This window comes from Tauraco erythrolophus, chromosome 7 (genome assembly GCF_009769465.1).
Source record: "Tauraco erythrolophus isolate bTauEry1 chromosome 7, bTauEry1.pri, whole genome shotgun sequence".
In the NCBI taxonomy this organism is placed as follows: Eukaryota; Metazoa; Chordata; class Aves; order Musophagiformes; family Musophagidae; genus Tauraco; species Tauraco erythrolophus.
In genome coordinates, this window is record NC_141471.1 from 44,915,792 (window position 1) to 44,937,859 (window position 22,068).

Below are 22,068 nucleotides of genomic sequence, written 5' to 3' on the forward strand. Positions count from 1 at the left end.
TTTATGCTTTAATCATAAGGAAACATTAAAAAAAAAAAATCCTACAGCAAATTCATGAATTGCAATGTTACCAGGAAAGATAAATGGCTACTCCACATTTAGCAATTAGTGTGATAGATTTAAGGGCTCTTAGAAGAATTTATTGCCGTGGTGTGCCTCGATCACGGTGCAGGGAGGGACATTTGAAGAAGCCGGAATGATATATTTTCACCGTTATTGCTGCTCTAGCCGCTGTGTCGCATCCCTCCTCTTGCAGTGACAGCCGAATTTGAATGCCTGTCTCACCTTCTGTGGTGTCGGGATTTAGATTGCGTGATAGGCTTGGGGGAGATGGAGCGCAAGCTGAATGCAGGGAGCAAGCACAGGGGCTCAAACAAGGAGAACCTGAAGGCTCATAATGGTAGAAGAGGAAGGTAGGTGAAGACAGTAAGTGTAGCATTTCTTTAGAAAAACGAGGATGCCCTTTGCGAAAGAGTATTATCTGGACAGCTAGAATCTCTCTATAAAAATTGTGCCCAATGCATTGCTTGGGCAATAAAAGTGACGGTGTGGGTCCTGCGCAAAACAGTCAGCTAGCTGTATTCTCAGTAATTCTCTGTAGAAATGTCTGCAACAAAATTAGAGTAGTTCATGCACCCAGGAGCCTGGTGAGCTTGCCGTGGTGGATGGCAGGTAGTCAACCTTGTATCGCTTCACAGTCAGCGCGGCTGTCACCCGTGCTGGTTACATGACGCTGGCACCGACGACAGTCAAACTGCAGTACAATGTCACCCCTTCAGTTTGTCAGCTCCTTGTCACAGCGAACGATTAGGCTGTATCGGTGCTAATATAGCCAAATGATACCTTTTTTTACTTCAATGACTTTTTAGGGTTTTTTTTTTTGAAAATAAGAGAGTAAAGACAAATTTCCCACTGTCACTAGGGTCAGAGTAGCAAATAATTGAATTTCTTCCTCCCACAAACTTTTACTATTATTTAATGCTTCGAGGTGTTTAAGCTACCAAACTCATTTCAACCTAATGTCATTGCCTGATAGAAAGCTTGTTCAAAATTTTTAATTACACAGATATCTACCTGGTTTTATATTCCTGAAAACACTCTTTTCTTCCTACCTTGTCTTTCCTGCTGCAGCCACTTGCTCAGAAGTTGAGGCAGGTTGCCTCAGTGCCTTCCAGCCCGAGACACTCCCAATGACTGGACTGCTCTGAAAAGTATGGGGCTCCTTCCTCTTCCCACCTTAGTGTTGGATTGCAATGAAACAGAGCAGAAATGTCATTGTCTCACTACTCAGAAAGTACCCAACTTTCTACACATCAGACAGTTGCCCACATGTAATATAGTCTTCTGTCAGTATGTCTCCCTATAGGCCAAAGACCCACTAGCATGTTCTTCCTAATCCTCCAAGACATTACACCTTAATTGTGTTTATGTCAGCATTTTCTCTTGAGACAACATCTAACTGAAATGGATTGCTTGTTTTCATTTTTTGTGACTAATCTTGGGAGGGAACATCATGCTCTTTGCCAGACACCAATATTCGCTGTCTCTCACTGTTTCTTCTGTTTAATGAGTATGGGTCTGTAAAAGGCATGGAGGATGGATTTTTGAGTTTGTAATGAAAAGAAATGTACAAAAAATTCTTACATTTTGAATACATCCCTATTTTGAAATTGGAAATGTAACTTTCTCTTTCCACTCCTTAAGAATGTTTTCAAAATTAGGTTGTAAAAAAATTTGACTAAGCATTTTGCATCCTGATCTTAATAATTTAGCAGGAATTGCTAGCATTTTTCCTGAATGTCTAGTTGCCTTTAGAATACTTGAAAAATTTGGTTCTTCTGAGACTGACTCATTTATCTAGAAAATGGCCTTTTGTTGTTCACTTTTATCTGTCTCACCATTAAAGACATCATTAGAGTACCCCTCCACCTTTCTGTTGCATTGTTTGCAAATGAAGATTTTTATTTTTGTGCTTCCTGAACCTTCATGACTCATGTCCTTGCCTCTCAATACTGAAATGCATGTAAAATATTCTGATTAGTACATCCACTGTATACCATCTTTTACTTCAGTTTCTGCACTATTGTCTTTTGCATTGTCTTATCAAAGCTCTTCTCTGTTCTGGCTTTGTTATAATCTTCAGTGTAAGCATAATTCTGAATTCTTCTTATCTTTGGTGAACATTAATAAAAGAAGGAAAGATACTCCCCACCTTTATGAAAGCATCCATTGTTTTTATATTTGCATTTGTTCCTCTAATGATTTTTGATACTCTCTATAGTTTATCTCTGAAGATCTCCTGCCCAGCGTCAGTCTTCTGTGTGGTCACTTTGTTATCTTTTAACACCTTAGACCTGATGTTACTCAAAGATTCTGGGTCACATTTCATATTCCTTGTCTGCTTTTTTAATGGAACAGATATCGTTCTCAGAATTGCTGTTGGAAGAGAACAGCTCTCACCGTAATGAAATTTTTTCAGGTTTCTGGTGTTGCTTCTTTGTCGCAAATCAGCATATACCTGTTAATTCCATTTTTGCAGACCTATGTACATCTTTCAATCCCACAAAACAAATCCCATTCCACAGTTTACCATAACCGAGACTCTTTTTTGCAGTTGGTTCCCTACCCTTGCTTGTGCCCCAGTGTGGAGAAATCTTTTGGCTGCTGCAGCATCCTCTGAAAGTTCTTTCCCTATGCAGGCTAACTAAGAAACACCTGTGGCTCATTACACTGGGAAAGTTGCCTTGAAACAGGTGCTGTGGCATTCAGCCAGTCACTCTGGGAGATGGATGGTCAAGTGACCAATAGCCTTGACCCATCTAGTAAACCACGTGACTCCTGACTATTTAAGGCAGGGTGTTTACACCTAAAGGGAGGTGTTTCCTCCTGAGCCTTGGAGGAGTGTGGGCTTGCCTTAGAGTAGAGCCTGAAGCCTTTGCATTAGAACATTGGTCTGCTTGGAGCTGCCTGAAGCCTTCCCATTGCGACAACTGGTGACCCTGACGTGATACATCCGTGAGACCCTGAGAAGCCCCGACTCCCTTGCCAGAGCCCAAGTGAGAGTCCTTCAGTGAAGAAGGTAAAGCTGCAAGCCCCGACGTGATATTCACGGGAGGGAAGCGTGCTGGAGTTGGAATGAATGGACTGGGTCTCTGCTCACTGCAAAGCCTTCTTGAAAAACCTCTAAAAACAAAAAACTGTAAAGCAAAAAGGGGGAATTATGGCATCCAATCATTATTACCCAGCTGGACTGAGTTTAATATAATTAATATAATTAACTAATTAACCCAAGGTACAGACCCTGCCTACAAAAGGCAGGCCATTTCCTCCTGGCTGTGGAAGATGCAATAGTGTCCTTGGAGCTGCAGCCCAGGCTGGTGAGCAACACCCCAGCATTTGATTTACTAAGGAAAATGATGAGAGACCAAAGGACATAAGAGATGTCATATGTTCCCTCAAGTTCTGCTGATAATGCATCTTATATTTCATTGTGCATTCTTTCAGTAGGAGTGGATGTCCTGGTAATATCAATACTCTTGTGTTCCCTTTCTGATTGTTTAAAGTTACTGATTGCTGATAATATAACATCGCTCAACATGATGCTATACTTACTTCCTGCCTTGTAATCTTTTTTTCACAGAAGCAGCCCCTAACTTTAAAAATTGCCTTTCTGACTATCATACCTCTATATGATTGTGATGTGCTTCCTACCTTCTCTGTAATGCTTGAGAGAGTTCTTGACCTCAAAGCATCAAATGTTTCCATATCGTATTTTTTCTTGTTTTTTCCTTTTTTTCCCCCCACTCAAGCTGAAATTATTTCTCCTCCTTATCTTATTGCGTGTTTTCAAGTCTTGTGATTTGCTTACAATTTCTTAATTGTGCATTTTATGGGATAAGGTTGTCAATTTTATGTTAACTCGAACTGGGAGACTTGAAGATTGTTCCTTGATCTCTTTGCAGCTTATTTTCAAACTCTGTGGCTTTTGGAGAAAGTGCTGACTGCACAGCAAATCATGTGTATGTAGCATCTCCACAGAGATAAGTCCTTTCACCATATTAAAATTCCTAAGAACGAAGTTGCTTGTCACCAACTGTAATAGCTTATTTGTGATTCAAGTGTGTTAGACTTCGTTGGCCAATACAAATAGGAATGAAGGAATTAATGGCTACAGTATTGTTGGCTCAAGCTTGACCAGCCAGTTCTGCTAATGTAGACATGATTTGCGATGGGTAGTGCAATCTCTAATATCAGTTCTTTTTCAGTTTGTGAGATAGAAAAGATTTGTGGGCTTCATCCCTGTCTAAAGATATATTTTGAATTTAAAATACAATCAAGTAGGATATAGGATGTCATGAAGTGAGGTATTTTTTAACACAGAACTCCTGGTTGGTAAGTGTAAAGAGAGGTTCTGAAGAGAGGATTTCTTCATCCCTGGCTTTGTCCAGAATTTGTTTCCTTCCAGGGAGCCAAAATATCTATGTTAAATTGGTGAAAAGGAGTGGACAAAGAGAAAAAAGAGGAGGAATCACAGTGTCATGACAAGCCCTACACTATTGTTCAGAGCCCATGTCAAATTGCTAACTGTCAAGAATCCACTGGTGGGATGAGTACTAGATGAACTATACTACTTTGTGCAATTTCACCTTAAAAATTATGAGTCACTATGTTAAGCAAGGGTAGACAGTGGATATAAAATGCAAGTGAGTGCTTCAAGTGAATGCCTGAGTTCCTTTAAAATCATCTACTGAATGCATTTGCTTCATCAAAGCTCAAACCCACAGGTTCAGAGAGATGTACTCCTATGGTTGACAGCTCAGTCAATATCTCTCCTGCTCTGTCTCTTCCTGTCATAACATTGATTTCTGTAAGCTAGAGGAAGTAATCCCTGATGACATTGTGCAACAATCTTAAGAAAAGTTTGTTTTCCTGCTGCGCACTTTTTCATACAGAACTTGTAAACATATTTCATTTACAACTTACTTCCAAACTTTAGGTCTCATAATTCTGTTATGTTTTATGTCCTGACCACTGTGTCCAGATCAGCTGCTTTTTTAATGCTTTCCTCTTGATTTTATGCTTTTATTGTACAACACACTTGATGAGTCTCCTGCATCATCTCATCACTGCAAAACAATGATGTCACTTTGACATATGCTATTCACTCAGCTGCCAAGCTAGCTGAGGAATGCATCATGTGCCCTTTGCATGGAAGAGAAGACCATACTGTCATGCCGTGTACCGTCGTTCCACTGCTGCCAACACCACTACATTTCATTTTGTGTCCTAATCCCATGATCAGCAATATTCTCTACTGAGTGGTAAAAATTGCTGCATAGCTGTAATGGAAAGATGTTCCTCTTATTAATCTAATTATCAACCTTTTCTGTCTTCTTTTTTCTGACCAAAAGAAAAATAATAAATCATCTCTCTGGTATTTCACAGTGCTAGTCCCACTAGAAAGCAGGTAGCTTTCAAGGCAGTTCTGAAGGCTTTTAACTGTAAGGAATAAGAACCTGAAAATGAATTTTACTTGCATTATATTGAAGAAACCATGGATCTTTGAAGTATTTGCCATTTGTTTTGTCTTATATCCAGAGTGGCACTAGCTATGAATTTCCAGCATAGTATTGGTATTGTTGAAAAATGGGATGGGGTTTTGAAGGGAGCAAGGAATTGTGTATATTTGTGACACAGGAGTGAAAATGGTTTCATGGGTAAGCGGCACATCTGTAATGAACAGCCTTCAGTGAGGTTTGTCTCCCCGTGGAGCCAGTTGTGATACCAGATTGGAAGCACAGAGATAACTGCTCTGATCTGTTGAGATGACATTGGTGAGGAAGGGGCTGTGAAGGATTTAGTATCTTTAAGTGTGCGAGGTCTTACCCCACACAGAGATTCGACAAGGCTTAAGGGTGTCTGGAGCCAGACCAGAGACAAGGATAGATTGATATGCAGGCATGAAGTCTATGCTGTTTCAAGAGAGAACTGGTTCAAGTTTGAGACTCTGTAATTCCTCTAAGCACTATTCTTGATCAGATAGAATCAGATAAGTTGTCACCTCTTCTATTTAACTGCTATATAGAAATTAATAACTTGTCATTTTCTATACTGCATTGTTGTGGAGTAATCTCAACCAGTAACAAGAAACAATACTCAACGCTTCAAAAAACAGCCCTCCCTCCCCTCTTCAGTCTGCTACGGTTAATGGCAAAAGGACTTCACCCACTACTTGTTTCTGGAGAGTCATAAAGGACATTATAGCCCTTTATAGTTTGAGAGGTTAAAACTTTGTATTTCACTTGTGTTTTTCTCTATAAACTCCTGCTGTGAAATAAAATAAACAAGTGAACCTAAAAGCCAGTATCTGTCAATAAGAAGCCATTGAATATTGTTCCTTTTTAACTTAATATTCCTTGTTCCTCTTTGCAAAAGTCACAGATATACAAAACTCCATGAACAAAAGAAAACAAACTTCAAAGAAAGAACTTCAGTGCCTTACCATCTTACAGTGTTGTCAGATGTCACTATTACTTTGTTCAGCAAATGAATTTTTGAATTTAAGGAAAAAATCAGGGAAATCCCATAGGAAAAAAGTAATCTAGATATTGCACAGTGCAAAATATATCCTGAGTTTCATGTCAGCCTTTGCATAAATGGCTGGACTCTGTACTCTTTAAACAAGCAACATCTCGAGTAAAACTAATTCGAGCAAGATACCTGCTGAATGCCAGCAAGATTTTAGGCCAGGGAATTGAAGAGCCAAGAAATTGGTAGTATATTATATATGTCGAGTGACTATAACTATATTATCAAAGAACTACAGGTACAAGTCTAAGTAGTTTTTTCTCTGAAAAAAATGGTTTTTATATGATTAAATGTTTAGTATTATCTTCCATTTACTTTCATATTGTATTTTCTCTATTTAAAAATAAAAGTCTTTTCTCCTCTTCTTGCCCAGCCAAAAAGTTCTGATGAAGTTCGGAAAGTCAAGAGTACCTCATGTCTTTACAAGCAAGCTGCATTTGAAAGATTAACCATGTTCACAGGAGTTCACAAGGCAGTTCAAAAGTACCCTGATTACATAGCAGATTTGCTACTGTAATAACCCTTTAAACCTCAGAAGAGGACAAATTGTGTAGATCCCTTGGTAGGAAGGAAAACAGGGAGTGTGGGCAGGTTTGCGTTCGCTTAACATTAGCCGTGCAAAGTTAGATGTCTCAACTAAACTGGCTGGTTAGCCCCTCTCTCCAGTGAGCAGATGGAGACACAGGTACTTCCAGACAGTAATTCATCCTATCTTTAGATACTTTTCCAAGATAATGGGATTAATTGCCATGCCCATCAGAAGGCTTTGTAAGTTTATTTGCCTGTAGAACAAGTTGTAAACTTTGGCTTTGTTACCAGAAGATACACTCTTTTTTGCTTTTAGAAATATTGTCAGAGTAACAACACTTGTAACTCACTCTTTGTGCTCTCCTTTTTTTTCCTAATTTTGAAGTGTGGCCTTACATTGAGGCTCTCCTTGACTGAATGAGAAATTATTTTTGGACTTTATATGATCTTGGCTTGTATTGTATATACAGTCATTAATAGCCTTAGCCCAAGAATGAAACAGTAGCATATCTTTTCATGAGCTCTCCTGTTGAGCCATACTCAGATTGGCATGTATTGTCCTAAAAGTTTTATTTTTTGACTTCTTGCTATGTTATCTACTGTGTTCAGTAGTAGGAATCTTCTGAGAAAACAGTTTTCCTGCAAACTGAATATAAAACAGCGGCTTTGCACATACACGACATAGTTTGCTCTTCTTTTATCTGTGCCACTTTATTGCTATGAAAACTGCTTTTTTTTCCTGATCTTACTGGGATTTGGAGGCAGCCTGATGTTTTGTCAACATTCCTCATATTCAGGCTTGGGTCTGGCTGTGTGCTCAGAGGACGTCTTGCACCTGAACCTACTTCAGATTTTCTCCTCTCATACTGACTGCTTGGGCAGCAGTGTACAGCCCATCAGCTTTCCTCTTGCTTCTTTTTTCCTGTAACTTCCATCTCAGATACCAAAACCCACATGCCCAGTTGGCAGTTTTATTGCCTTCAGAAGTACAGTCTACTGTGAAAATTGTTATACCTTTCTAAAGGTTTCAGCAGTTCATTGGTCTTTTAAAGTGACTGGTGGTCACCTGCAGCTGTGAGTGTTTAACCCCTCTTCACAGGTGGGGGAATGAGGAGGAGGGGCAAGGATGAAAGGAACAGCTTGAACAAGCAGGTAATTAGAACAGTCCTAATTAATTTTTAATAGTTGGGGAGGGTTTTTTCTGTATCTGCATATGGCTGAGTGACAGCTTGCAGGGAGCAGAAGTAAGCTGGGAAGGTAGAAGGACTAGGTATATAATTAGCTAAGAGTGGGAACTTGATGTAGGTCCTTGGAGAGTTGAGAGTTACTTGGTTTAGATGTTTCAAATGATGCTGTTAGGGAGCTCTTCAGAACCAGAGAGGGAGTTAATGTCCAGGGCTTGTGCTAAAGTGTCAGTTGTGCTAGAGGGAGAGTCCTTAAATGTTCTGTATATGTGCTCCTTCTTTCTTAAAAGGAACAGTGATGAGGAAGGTGATTTTAACTGAAGAAAGACATGTGTCTTAAGGGGCTAAATGTAGCCTATGTTCTCCCTGGTAAAATATCTAGTGAAAATGCAACCCCTTGAGGTCTCCTTTGTGGTGCAAACTACATGCAAAAGCTATTCAGCAGAGAGTGGAGTCTAGCTTGTGATCTTGGCTGCTAGATCTAAAGGGCCATACTCCTAAAGGTAGGTGGTTGTCCAGTTTCTACTGATTGCAGTCAAGTAAGAGTGAGAGTGTGCATGTATGTGTGTGCATTTGGAGTTTGTACATGTTTAAGTCACCTGCCTCAAATATTTTAACTGCTGAGACAAGCAGCGGATGTGGTCTAGCCTTCAGGTTTTTTCTATTGCCCCTTAGAAACTGGAGAGAAGCTCAGATGGAAGTATTTTCCAGATCTTTCAGAATCTTCTCCAAGTGATCTGATATAGAGGCTCCTATGTGTGAGCAGTGTAAGCCTTTGTTCTATAACCTAATGTATTGATTGCCTTGGAACATGCAAGTGATCCTACTCATTGATCTATGAATGAATAAAAAAAAAAGCCTGGGAGGACAAGGGAAATAAATGCTGATCTTATACCTTTTATACTACTATTTTTTACAATTTCTTTTTTTTTAAAGTGCCTATCTCTCAATCAAATTGGAAGATGGAGGTCAGCTTCTAAATACTTCTGAGGCTCTGGTTCTTTCTTGTTTGTGAAATTAGGCAAAAAATTATCTTCTGTCTTTGGAGGTAGTTGTCTGCTGACTGCCTGACCTGGAAAGGGTTCTTTTGTTTCTCTATAATATTGTGGTACTTTTTCTCTGTGGGATATCTTTCTTTGAGATGTTCTTGAAACTCATGTGGAAGCGTTCAAAAGAGTGATTGCTGTAGAGGGAACGTACCTACTAGAGGCAACAGGTGTTGGAGTAAGTAATGAAACCAAAGACTGCTGTTTATGTGTTTAGACAGGAGGAATATGCAGTTTTTATTGGATGCAACTAAAGGCAGATGTACTTTATATATATTAATTGAGAGGTACACGATGTTTCTCAAAAGGCATCTTGCTGGAAAACAACTTCCAGATGCTTCCAGAAAAACTCCAGCCATCTCGTTATTCAGAGATTGGCCAGTCTTTCTTCAGAAGCAGATGGAGATAGTTTTCATAAGTTTTGACAAAGCCGAAATCCACGTAGTGTTCAGTTTGACTTTTCTGAAGTTTCTGTCAAAAAAACCCTGTTATTCTATTGCATGGTGTATCTATTTATTCAAAAATGCCTGTCCTTCTAAGGGTGTATAGTAGAAGCTAAATACACTATACAGTAATGTTAATAATTAAATTTGTAAAATAACTGCTTTTTCATAGACTAATACAAAAGCACAATTACAGTGGTGGCTGTTTCCCGTTAGTGGGAATGACATGCCAGCTCTAGAATATATAATGATGTGTAAGCCCTAGTGGTTATAATTGACATAGAAATGTACTATATCCTTGGGTGTTAAAAGCTATAAGCTATTTATTTTCATACTTACAAAGAGTATACTACATTGTGGTGTAAATCTCACATGGATTGTCTTACTTGCATTTTTTAAATATAATTTATGTCCATATGGTTCAAATATGAATCTGTCCCCGTACTAGCATCCTGCTGCTGACATAATGTACTGATAAATTAGGATCTCATGTCTGGAAAGCCTGTTCAAATTCAGTAGGTAACTCAAATCTACCTGATCTTCCTGATACAAATAGCCTTGTTGTCACAAGGTTTCTGTAATAGCTGAGCTTCCACAATATAATAGTGATATACTTGCAAGATATTCGGTTACTTACTGAGATGTGGTGTTTTTTTTTTTTTAAAGCACCAAATTCACCTAAGTGAGGGGTGAATTTGAAGGAGCTCTGTGTTACACTAGGCTCTAGTCTAAACTAGGAGTAAATGGCATAGATGTTCATGGTATTAAATAATTTTGAAACCAGGGATAATGTGTATTAAAATAACTGGTGGTGTTCTACTTGACACCATATTGCATTGATTCTTCTGTAATATCAAAGGCAGTTTGATTATAAGGTCTATATATGACATGATATGGGTGTGAAAGTCCATGGAATGGTCTTTTTTCTTAATGCTTCAGAAAACAAATATAGGGAAGTGAGTGAAAGTATAGGGCTAAATCATAAAGATCGTGGGTTTTATTCAGAAAGAAGTTGAGAAATAACTAATGTCTCATTACCTATTCTAAAAATATCTGAGTTTCATTTTTGAGTAAGGTGAAGTGATTCTGAAAGAACAATTTTGCTTTATTTTCCAAGTTAAAAACAGCTTCTGTAAAACTAGTGTATAGTGTGGAATGAAACATCTCTATGACTTAGGGAAAAAGTACAGATGTAACTTCTCAGAACACGCAGGCAAACCCCTTTAATGATGCCTTTCTGGAATAAATGTGAATTTAGAGCATGTTTGCTTAATTTGAGTGAATCAATTGGCTGAAGGGTAACGCTTTGCAGCCCCAGTTTAGGTTAGGGCTCAGCACTTGCAATCTAGGTGACATGCAGAAGTTGAAATGAAAATTGAGGTTCTGAGGTCTAAGGCTGAACAGAGCATTGGTAGCAAATTCAGCACACTTTCTTCTCTGATTTTAATGCTACTGTATCATATTTATGGTTTCTTGAGGTTTTTGTTTCGTCTTTTTTTAACTATTGGAGTTTACATTGTTGATATTGGTGAAGCTGGCTATGTGTATGACAGAGACGTTGGTGAATATTTGACTTGTTTGTCTTTTATTTTGCAGAGAACTACAGCCAATAAGACTTCTGGTGCTCCTTCCTACAGCAGATGGTCCAGTTCACAGCCCCATCAGGTAATATGTCCTTGTCAAAAAGAATATGAAGCTCTGGTTGACACATGCTTCCTTCTAAAATGAATCGGTGAGGGGATCTGAGACTGTTATCTACCTGCATTAGCCCTATTAGGTCATACTGATCTCTGAGGTTGTTGCAGGATATCCAGTAGCAAACTGTTAGATGCAGTTGCTGCTCATGGAGGGGCTTGTACAGCTGTGACTCCTCTAATGCAGAGATGCCTCTCTGGGTTGTTGGGGATGGTTATTATGGCTGGATTCCCCAATCTTTTGCATCTTGTCACTTAAACTAAAAGTGTGTTTGATGCTTTTTGGCAATGCGTGAAGTCACCTTCTCCTATGCTGCTCCCCCCAATATTTTTTGCACTACTTAAAATGACCTAGTTGTGAAGTGGTTACAATGGCCAAAACTTTAAGGAAAACTTATTATAAACCCAGACTGAAGCTGTAAAGCTCTTCAGTGATAGCCAGGAAGCAATATTATTGTTTGTGGTTGTTTTGTTGTTTTTTTAATAAGGATTTGAGTGTTATTCAGGGTTTCTGTTACTTTATGAAAACCAAAAGACTTTTTTGACTATAGACAACAACATGGCTTGCTTAGTAATCAAAGAACAGTGTATTTCAATGAAAGTAACTTCCTCTTTAAAAACTCTTCAAGTGTTTGTTCAGTATTGATTGTATTAATGTTGCTTTTCCCAACCTCTACTTTTGCTTCCTTCTGACCTTTTTCTACCTTCCTCTTTAAAATAAAAACAAACCCCAAACCAAACACAAAAAACCCAAACCAACTGCTGCCTTGACACTATGAAAAATTTAAGTTGTCCTGGTGAACAAATCCTTGATTTTTTTTTTAAATGAAGGAATGTATACACTAAGAGGGAACTTCCAATACATTGATATTCGGCCTCAAAAACTAAAGTCAAAGAAACTATGAATTTCATTCATATTCAAATGCGGATGGGAAAGAAGGTGTCTAAATGCTTCAGGGGCAGTTAGCTACCTGTATCACCATCCTTCCAGTCTTAATAGTTCTGCTTTCACAAAGTATTTAAGTCTTGTGCCTCCTCTCCATATAAAAGTATGTTCTTTTTGCTCACTCAGGCTTCCATCGTGTTTGTTTTCAGCTTTTTTTGGCTTTTTTTTTTTCACTTTTTGAACATTGAATTTTCACTGTTGGGGAGTAAAAATGAGGAATATGTAGGCAGAAGGTTAATTCTGTTCAGTGGTTATTGCTTGCTTCATCCTAGGGGATCAGATGGTGAGGAAAAGAAAGTTCATGAAGTACCACTAATATGTACAAGGCTGAAACAGCAATGACTGTTCCCCGCTTTCTGCATGTCTGCAGTTGCCCGTTAATGTTAATGGGAGATGCATTCCTAAGTCAGGAGGAGATCATTCTAACAAATCACATGAAATGCACTTTAGACTCTGCACACTTGATTTCCTTTTTGAGGAGGGAGGGGAAGATAAGTACATAATAAAGATTGTTCGTAGTGTTACAACCCTGTCAAATTGCTAGCAGAGTTGAGGGACTACCTACCAGGAATGTTGCTTGAAAGTGTGTCTAGACTATCCAGCATCTGAGGAAAAAAATTTTTGTACTGTCTTAAAGCATGCTTGTGGTAATTTTCCTCCACCTATGTAGTACCCTACATGTTTTAATCTCATCTTCTTTTGTCATTTACACTCTAATCTTTTCTTTTTCATCCTTATTTATTGTAAGCTTTTGTCTTCTGTGTTTTGGGTTTAATAAGCTTATAAACTTGCCTCATGGATATTACAAATACCAGTACCAACTGTGAGGGTGTATAGCCATGTCGCGGTTCTGTTTGGGAGACCTGAATACTGCTGTGCACTCTCATGAGCTGAGTGGCAAAATATTTGTATTGGATCAGAGATTTATATTCAGCCTTTCAACTTGCAAGCATCTATATATAGATTATTTAAGCATTTTTTTAAATGACTTTCCAGGAAAGAAAAAGATCAAAGTTCAAATTCATTTTGTCTATACTTTCTTCAGTCTCATGCAGTGAACCCAGCAAAGGCTTTTCCATGTACATCTTAAAAGAATCCACATGGAAACCTAATAGAACTACATGGCTGAGACCTTTGATGCATCTAAAATGTTAAAAGTTAAATTGATTTCCTCCTTCCCTCCCCCAAGCTTTCTTTTTTCATTTCCTCTATCTGTGTGAAGCTTGAAGGTCCATTGGGTGAGAGATTTGAAAGGGTTTTGCAGGTGGGGTCAATGAGTCACTGAAAATAACACATTTTTCACTGACTTATTTTGCTTTGTGCTACCCAGACATGCTTATATTTTGTATTGGATAAGCTGAAACATGTTTATCTATCTCAAATACGCTGTCTGGGGAAGGTTTTTAATAAGTTCCTATTAACTCATCGCTCTCATAGACATGTGGAATTTGTGTGCTGAAGTTTTTCTGATGTGAAGCTGTTCAGGGAATGTTGTGGTCTTTTTGGTTGGTTGTGTGTGGTGTATTTTTTTGTGTTTTTTTTTTTCTCCTGCCCCTTGAGTCTGGGAAAGTGTCTTGTTGCAGGGGAGGTGTCTTTAAAACTTGATTAAGAGGTTCCTTTTGACTACCCTGGGAAAGAGGCATTACTACCTGCTTCAAGCTAGCTGTTTTCAAGCACTCCACTTTCTCAATGTCAGAATAAGAAGCCAATAGTGTAAGAGGTTGATCTTTTCTGTAGCCAAGGAATTAATCTTCTTAATTAAAAGACTGGGTGGTGGGCAGGGAGGCCAAACCAAATCTCAGCTTCTGAACTGGCATCCACGGAGCTGTGTTGTACCCTATTGCCTTCAGATGCACTAAACTGGCTTGAGGGATGGAATCAAGGAGAACATACAAACTGTAGCTAATGAGCTGAAATTGCCTATGCTGCTGTTCTTGGCTAGTTGGCATCACTTGATGTGTGAAGAAGTCTTCAGCAATTTTGTGAGATGCTCTGAAGTGAACTTAGTCCTTCTGTGGTACTCTGAAGACTGTGTGTTCTTCTTGAAGTGCAACGGGCTCTTACTGCTGATGAAAATGAAAGAGGAAGTGGCACTTTGCATCAGGCACGATGATGTAGCTGATTTCTAATGTGATGCTGCTTTTGCTGAGCGAGATGGCAGCCAAGACAGAGTGTCTTATAGTGATGACATATCCATGTGTGGGACGGTCTATCTGTCATTAGGACTCACAGGTACACAGGCAGGGTGAGGCACTCAGTATTGCAGCTCAGCTGTCCCTAGAAACAGTTTTAACATAAACAATTCACTCATTACTATTAATGATTTGAGAACTAAGTGCTGGGAACTGTTGGGGTGGTATAGCCAATGCAGATGTAAAAATGAAGAAAAAATAAATTGATTTGTTTCTTAGAAAAACATAAAAAATGCGGTATTTCAGATGCGAGCTTAAGGTTGCAGGTATTGAAAGAAACCATAGGTAAAGTGTCCTAAAAGAATGAGACAACAACCGTCCTAACTTGCTTATGTCCCTGCTGTTGATGAGAGGAAAAAGGTGGGTAGCACCTAAACAGATCTTACAAATAAATCCACCTCCTATGCAAGCAGAGGACAGTGATACCTTCCCTCTGGCTGTGAGATAGGCTGTCTTTTCTTGTATGTAGGCACAGTAGGGAGCTGGTCAAGTCAGACCATTCCTTTGGTCCTCACTGTTGGCTGGCATCTTTGTGGCAATCTTCCAGGTTTCTTGCAAAAAAAAAGGTTAGAAGGAGTATCTTTAGAGATGCTTGGATTATATTACTTCCTAGAATTATATGAGTGCATCTTTAGTATTAGGTGCTAAATGAGCCTGTGGAGTAATTGGTGTGTCTTAAATGCCATCAAAAATAATATAGAACACTTCAGCATCTTTCCCCTCCCCATGTCTATTAACAAGGCATTAGCTTATGAGCTAATGAAGTAAAAACGCAGAAAGTGAAACCATGTCCAATGGGCCACAGAATAGGACGATGCTGAGCTGAACTTTCATAATTTTCCTCTGTCTGACTTTGCTGCTGCTGCTTTTCTGGTGTTGGCAACACAAGCTGCTTGGTTTCTTGCAGATAATCAAAGCTTTGCCCACTGCTGAACTTGGCATTGTTGTGTTAATTAAGGTCAGAATGTTTTTTTTCTTTAATATTCTGCTCTTTTAACATAGAGGTAAGTACTATGTTTTAGTACCTGGTGATTGGCTGTGATTAGCAGTTTTCTTAGAGGATTCAGAACAGACAGTGGATGTTGATAAACACTCAGTGTAGGATCTAAGTTTTAAACAGGCCAACTCTTCTACCATGCTTCTTCGTGATTGAGATGATGGAAATACCGGTCAAGAAGACGGAAGCTAGGAAGGGTGATATTGCAGTTTTACTATAGCAGCTGTTTCACTGAATTCCAGGTTAGTGATTTCAGTATAAGTAACTTAGCTCGTTTGCTTCCTCCCTGTTGATGTATGTCTTTGCTTTCCCTTTGCCTTATTTTTGCCCTTATATACTTATATATGTATTAAGCAGTAATGTGTTGATAAACAGGTAATTAGATGTAGTTGTCAGTTCAGTAGTCTCTTACACAGCACATGAGGTTAAAGTGAATCTTGTGATCAATCATTCAGTATGAGCAGAGTGTTTATTTAGTTTTAAGAAGCTGTTTTGGGTATGGCTGCTGATAGCAGTTGGGGTTGTTGCAGCTTGCTTGTATCCAAATTAACAGGGACCTGCAGGTGGAATTCATCACTTGTTAGAGCAGGGAGATGGGTAATGGTGAGTTTCCTTTATGGGATCTGACATGTTACCTAAACATAAAGGCTATCGAAGTACTTGTTAGCAATGGCTCGGAAGACTCATTTCTGTTAAGTGACTTTTCTTTCAAACTCTTGGAAGATACCTAGTTCTAAATACTGTAAAGATTGCTGTATTTGGCTCTCTTGAATCTTCTTTGGGTTTTCCCCCTTCAGTGCCTCAAGTCTGACTTGGAAAAAGCCAGTATTGAGAAAGTCACTGTCTCCCTGATGACTCAGCCATTTGCCTTTCTGCTGAGCACTGCAAACTGTGGCAGTAAACTTGAGGTTAAGTGCCTGTCCACTAGAAAATGTACTGAGAACACCAACGATTTTCCCAGAAGCCACTGAACAGCTGTCAGAGGCAACAAAATTCCTTCACTGTTGACCTAGGTTTGAGCTGCACCAGTCTGCTCATCTAAATGAGTGACGTAGTCCAACTATTAGGGTTAAACCTTATTATAAAGGTCAAATGAGATCTGGCAACTTTCCAAAAGCAGACCAGACAACCCAAACCACAGAAATATGTTACTGCCTCCTGGCACTTGGCGTATAACCAAAAAACTGTAGCAAAATTCAGTAGGCTTAATCAAAGTTAATGAGGGGAATTTGTCAGTTTTGCAATAAATTGAGTATAAAATCCCGAAATACCTCCTTTACATAATACATCTTTTTCAGAACTATACACACCTCTGCACCATACATCATCATAGTTGTACCACTTTTGGACCTGGTTCTCATAGCACTTTGATCCTAGTTACATTTGTTTTTAAATCATCTTTGGATAAGCACATGGAATAAAATTAAATATGGAATGAAAAGAACTGAATTCTTAAAGTTTTTTTGACATGTCAAATGAACTCACTGAATTTCAACAAGCCTTTGTTAGGCTTACCTTAGGTAATCCATTAAACTTGAGTTTGAGGTGGAGGCAGTGCCTTGCAGAAGCAAGTTTAACCAGTGAAATACTTGTTGCAAGGCATGGCGTATAAAAGCATTATTACACTTCTAAGTTAACTGAAATATTGGAAGAATCAAATTTCTGTGGTCAGTACTCCAAGTTTGCTGCTGTTATTGCATCCCTAGTATATGCCACATTATGCACATTATAATTTTGTGGGATTTTGCCTACTATTAATAAAGACTGACCCATGTAGTAGGCAGCCAAGTCAAGTACAACCCTGACTAATAGATACTGTTTTTTCTCATGTATCTTACCTCTTGTAGCACTTGCTCATTTCTTCTGCTAGAGGTTGTTGGTTTCTTCCAGTCACTTGGAAACTTGGTGTTAAAGGTTCTGCTTGACTCCAGTTTGATGCTATGTCAGTAAAATCTGTAGGCCACTGCTGCCAGCATGACACTTTTCCCTGTTCCTTGCAGGGGGATTGGACTAGATGACCTTTGAAGGTCCCTTCCAGCCCTAACGATTCTATGATTCTATGCTTTTGGAAAGCCATCATAAGAGAAGATCAAAATTGGCAGCTGTTTTTTTAAAGCAGTGGGAATCTGCAGCCTACAAACCTAACTTCACCAAGGTCATTGGCAAGGGCGGAGCAGACCTGTTAATCTGTGACTGCTATGCAAATAACAAGAGGGAATGGCACACTGTGCTGGCTACTCTGTTAAATGCATAGGTACAGCAAGATGTGTAAGCTATTTTTATTGTATGAAGCGAACTCAGCCAAATGAGACTTGGGAGCTGTTGTATCTGTTGCCAAGCAAAGTACAACATAAACTTAGCTTTGAAAAGCTAAGGCATTTTCAAGCAAAATAAGAAGCAAAGAACTCAAAAAGGGAACTGATTGCTTCTCGTCAGTGGCAGAATATAAGTAAATGTACATAGTGTGATTCAAAGGTTGCTCATCCAAGTGTGCTACCTGTTGTGCTGGTAATATTACCAAGCAGTCTACTGAATTGAATGTAGAACTGCATTGCAAGCTGCAAGCAGGATCACACCCTGTACCTGGAGGGAAGCAGTAGATAAAGTCTAACCCCATTCTTTCCCTTACTGCTTGTGGAGAAACACTTCATATCTGATAGCATCAGTAGTCTTCACCTTGAGGTACTATGTTAGCAGTTGTGCATCTTTAAGAAACTAAAACCTCTATTTAAAAGCAGAACTTAGGCTTCGTGGGTTAGTGTAAATGACAAAATGTGGGTTAACTGTCCTATGCAATGTATATGACTGGTCCCTCTAGACTGCTCTGTGGGTTATATATATATATTTTCACCAAACCTGGGATTTGGGAATTAGTTCCCATTACACAACTACTACATGAGTCTAGTATTACAGTACTTGAAAGTCTGGAGATTACGTGCTTTGCAGAAGTTGATCTAAGTCAGCTAGCTGACTTACGATGACCTAAGTCCTGGTAAACTAATTATGTCAAATTTCTCAAGGGCTTTTTATCTAATGTATTGTTACAACTTTTTTTTTTAAACCAGGCTCTTCTTCGTCTAATTGGTCTTTTCAATGATTTCCCCTGCCTGCCTGGTTTCCTGTATGTTTGCTATATCAACAATGACCTGATGATTCAAAGATTAGAGCTTTCTCCTGATTATGGGATTTAAACTTGAAACTTTAGGTCTAATGGTTATGGAAACACAAGAGGACTCTAAGATGCAGTATTGTGTTTTCTCTTCTACAAGTGTAAGAGAGGAAAATAAAACGTGTTTCCTTTCTGGTCATTACTCAAAGTCAAATACCATTGGTATTTTGTTGCACTTTCAGGTTGAGGTTCAGAAGATTCCATCTATAGCCTGGCTAATCTTAAAATCAGCATGCAGAGGGGAAAAAAAGCTTTTGTTCAAAACATGTTTCCAAACAGCTGCCGTAATATTTTTTTCTTAGACCAGCTAACTTTTTTTACTCTATTCACTTGTTATGTGATTATTTTTGATGACAAATACCAAATGAGCGTATTGTGCTAAGTGTCTGCTCAGTACGCTCAAGTTTGCATAGAGAAGTGTGTGCTAGGGATGAGGGGGAAGTGACAGCCTTTGTGATGACTTCCACAGACATGAAACATTTCCAAAAACTGTCTGTCAGCTGCACTTATTTTGTCACTCAGAACTATTTTTTTCTAGCAAGAGAATTTTGTAAGATTGAAACCAATAGGGTTCTACTAATTTTAAACCAATAAAGTAAAAATTTTCCCTGTGTCACATCTTGTATTGTCACTGAAAGTTGTCCTACCTCTTCTGGAAACCTAACTTCAAAACTGTGGAAAGTCAATTTGAGAACTTCTTGGAGTGTTCCTCCCATAACTCTTTTGCATGTTTTTCTTACTGAATAAAGCTCATTGATATTCTGTCTGTGAATGCTGACTGCTCCCTATAACTTGCCCTATTATGACTGAATTTGGTGAAGAAAGGGAAGAGTTCAAGTTTCTTGGACCTTCTACAGATGTGAGGTTTCTATGTGAATTGTAAGAGCACAGGAGAGGAAGGAGGCTGGTAATGCTACAACAAAGGAAAGCATGAGATCACCCTTCAGTAGCCATCAGGCAATTCATGAGGGAGGGTAGTGTTACGGATTTCTGAACACTGGGGCAAAAGACTCAGTTGTTGATAGAATCATAGAATTGTTAGGGTTGGAAGGGACCTCAAAGATCATCTAGTTCCAACCCCCCTGCCATGGGCAGGGAAACCCTCCACTACACCAGGTTGCCCAAAGCCTCATCCAACCTGGCCTTGAATGCTTCCAGGGATGGGGCATCCACAACTTTTCTGGGCAACCTGTTCCAATGCCTCACCACTCTGAGTGAAAAATTTCTTCCTTATATCTAATCTAAATCTGCCCTCTTTCAGTTTAAAGCCATTGCCCCTTGTCCTATCACTACATGCCCTTGTACAAAGTCCCTCTCCAGCTTTCCTGTAGGCCCCCTTTAAGTACTGGAAGGCTGCTATAAGATCACCCCAGAGCCTTCTCTTCTCCAGGCTGAACAGCCCCAACTCTCTCAGCCTGTCTTCATAGCAGAGGTGCTCCAGCACTTGGATCATCTTTGTGGCCCTCCTCTGGACCTGCTCCAGCAGCTCCATGTCCTTTTTGTGTTGGGGACTATGGATATGCATCAAGCTGGTATGAATTTGTAATTATGTAATTAATTAAGGTTTAGGCCCTTCCTACAAAAGGCGAGCCATTCCCTCCTGGCTGTGGGAGATGCAACAACCTGCCCTGGAGTTGCAGCCTATGTTGGTGAGCAACAGGGGACTCCAGAGCTGAACACAGTATTTCAGGTGGGGTCTCAAGAGAGTGGAGTAGAGGGGCAGGATCCCCTCCCTTGACCTGCTGGCCACGCTTCTTTTGATACAGCCCAGAATACGATTTGCTTTCTGGGCTGCCAGTGCACATTGCCGGCTCATGTTGAGCTTCTCATCCACCAGCACTCCCAAGTCCTTTTCCTCAGGGCTGCTCTCAATCCATTCTCTGCCCAGCCTGTACTTGTGCTTGGGATTGCCCCGACCCATGTGCAGGACCTTGCACTTGGCCTGTCTGTATTTTTGCAAGAATGAGGTTAAACTTTCTCTCCTGTGCAGATTTTCTGGTTAAGGGACGAGCTCACCCCAGAGCTTAAGGAATAATTCAATTAAAGTCAATCAGCTGTAAGACACATACATTAACTATCAGGCTTAATTAGTTTTGTTGTTCACACAGCTATACAGTTGAATTCTAACAAAATTCTATATTGGATTGATTGAATTCAAAACTCTTTAAATCTGTGAGTCTTTTAAGGAAACTATCTCCTTGCTGCATCTAGCAACACTACCTGACAAGATCTGAACCTCGAGAAAAGCCAGGAATAAACTTCAGATAATATTGTTTGAAGCAGCACATAATCTTACAGTACATTCTTTCCATTACGCTGTCTGTAATATCCCTGGTGTGTGTGTTGACTAATAGCAAAGATTGACAAAGGATTTTACACATGAATGTCTTGCCTCATGTTCTATTAAATGTGTCATTTGATATCTTCTATTGTAGACTTCTTGGTTTTTAGTTTGCTATGACATCTTAAAAGAAAAAGAAGCTGCCAGCAGATGATGTTTTAACACTTGTCAGCAATTCATCAGGATTCTCCTAACTTTAGATTTAATTGTTCTTGGAATGAACAGTTCATAGAGATTTTTTTTTTTAAATTCTGCTTTCTGGTTATGCAATCAGTTCGATACAGAAGATAATTAGTATGACAAGTTGCAGCCTACATGTGTACTACTGTGTCCCCCCACTTTCTTCAGCGTTCCAATGTTTTTAAAGGTTGGAAGATAGGTGGGAGCAGAAGAGTTTAAGTTATTTTCAGGAGGCTTTTGCCCTCCTGTCCTATTATTTAAAAGAGGGACTCTGCTCTTTGTGCTTCTTGTCTTTCATACTCCTGAAGCCTTAAACCTGGAAAGGAAGTATGACCAAAAGACCACAGCTGGATCCACCATCAGCTGCATTAACAAAGGGGTTGATGATTTTCCAGAACAAACATTAGCTGAGGAGTAGGTCTAACCTTCAGAGGAGAACCAGCTGGCATCAAGCTGTGTCCAGGGGCAGGTCTGGGGTTGGGGGCATGTCTAGAGAAGATGGTCAGACTAGGACTGGTGGCATAGAACTGTTTCTCTGCCTTTCTAAACAAGCTCCTGACAAAGTTCTTTAAAATCTTTCACCTTTCCTATCTTTCACAAGAAAGAACAAAGCTGACATTGATTGTTTTAATAATCTAAATGATGATCATTCTGTTTGAAAATTAACCATGCAAATCTGAAAGAAACAATTGGTGGATCAGCAAAAACAGATCTGCAGGCTACATTTGGGGAAATGGCTGAAAAAGCTAATTTGGTTATA

The 22,068-nt window shown here is 39.3% G+C and overlaps 1 protein-coding gene across 1 annotated transcript in view; it reads left to right on the forward strand.

The window, feature by feature from the left end:
• RBMS3 (RNA binding motif single stranded interacting protein 3) overlaps positions 1-22,068 on the forward strand; it is a 721,097-nt gene that overhangs the window by 98,712 nt on the left and 600,317 nt on the right. Inside the window, exon 2 of the mRNA XM_086614511.1 lies at positions 11,386-11,454. Coding sequence (XP_086470637.1) covers positions 11,386-11,454 — 69 coding nt within the window. The remainder of the gene's footprint in view (positions 1-11,385; positions 11,455-22,068) is intronic.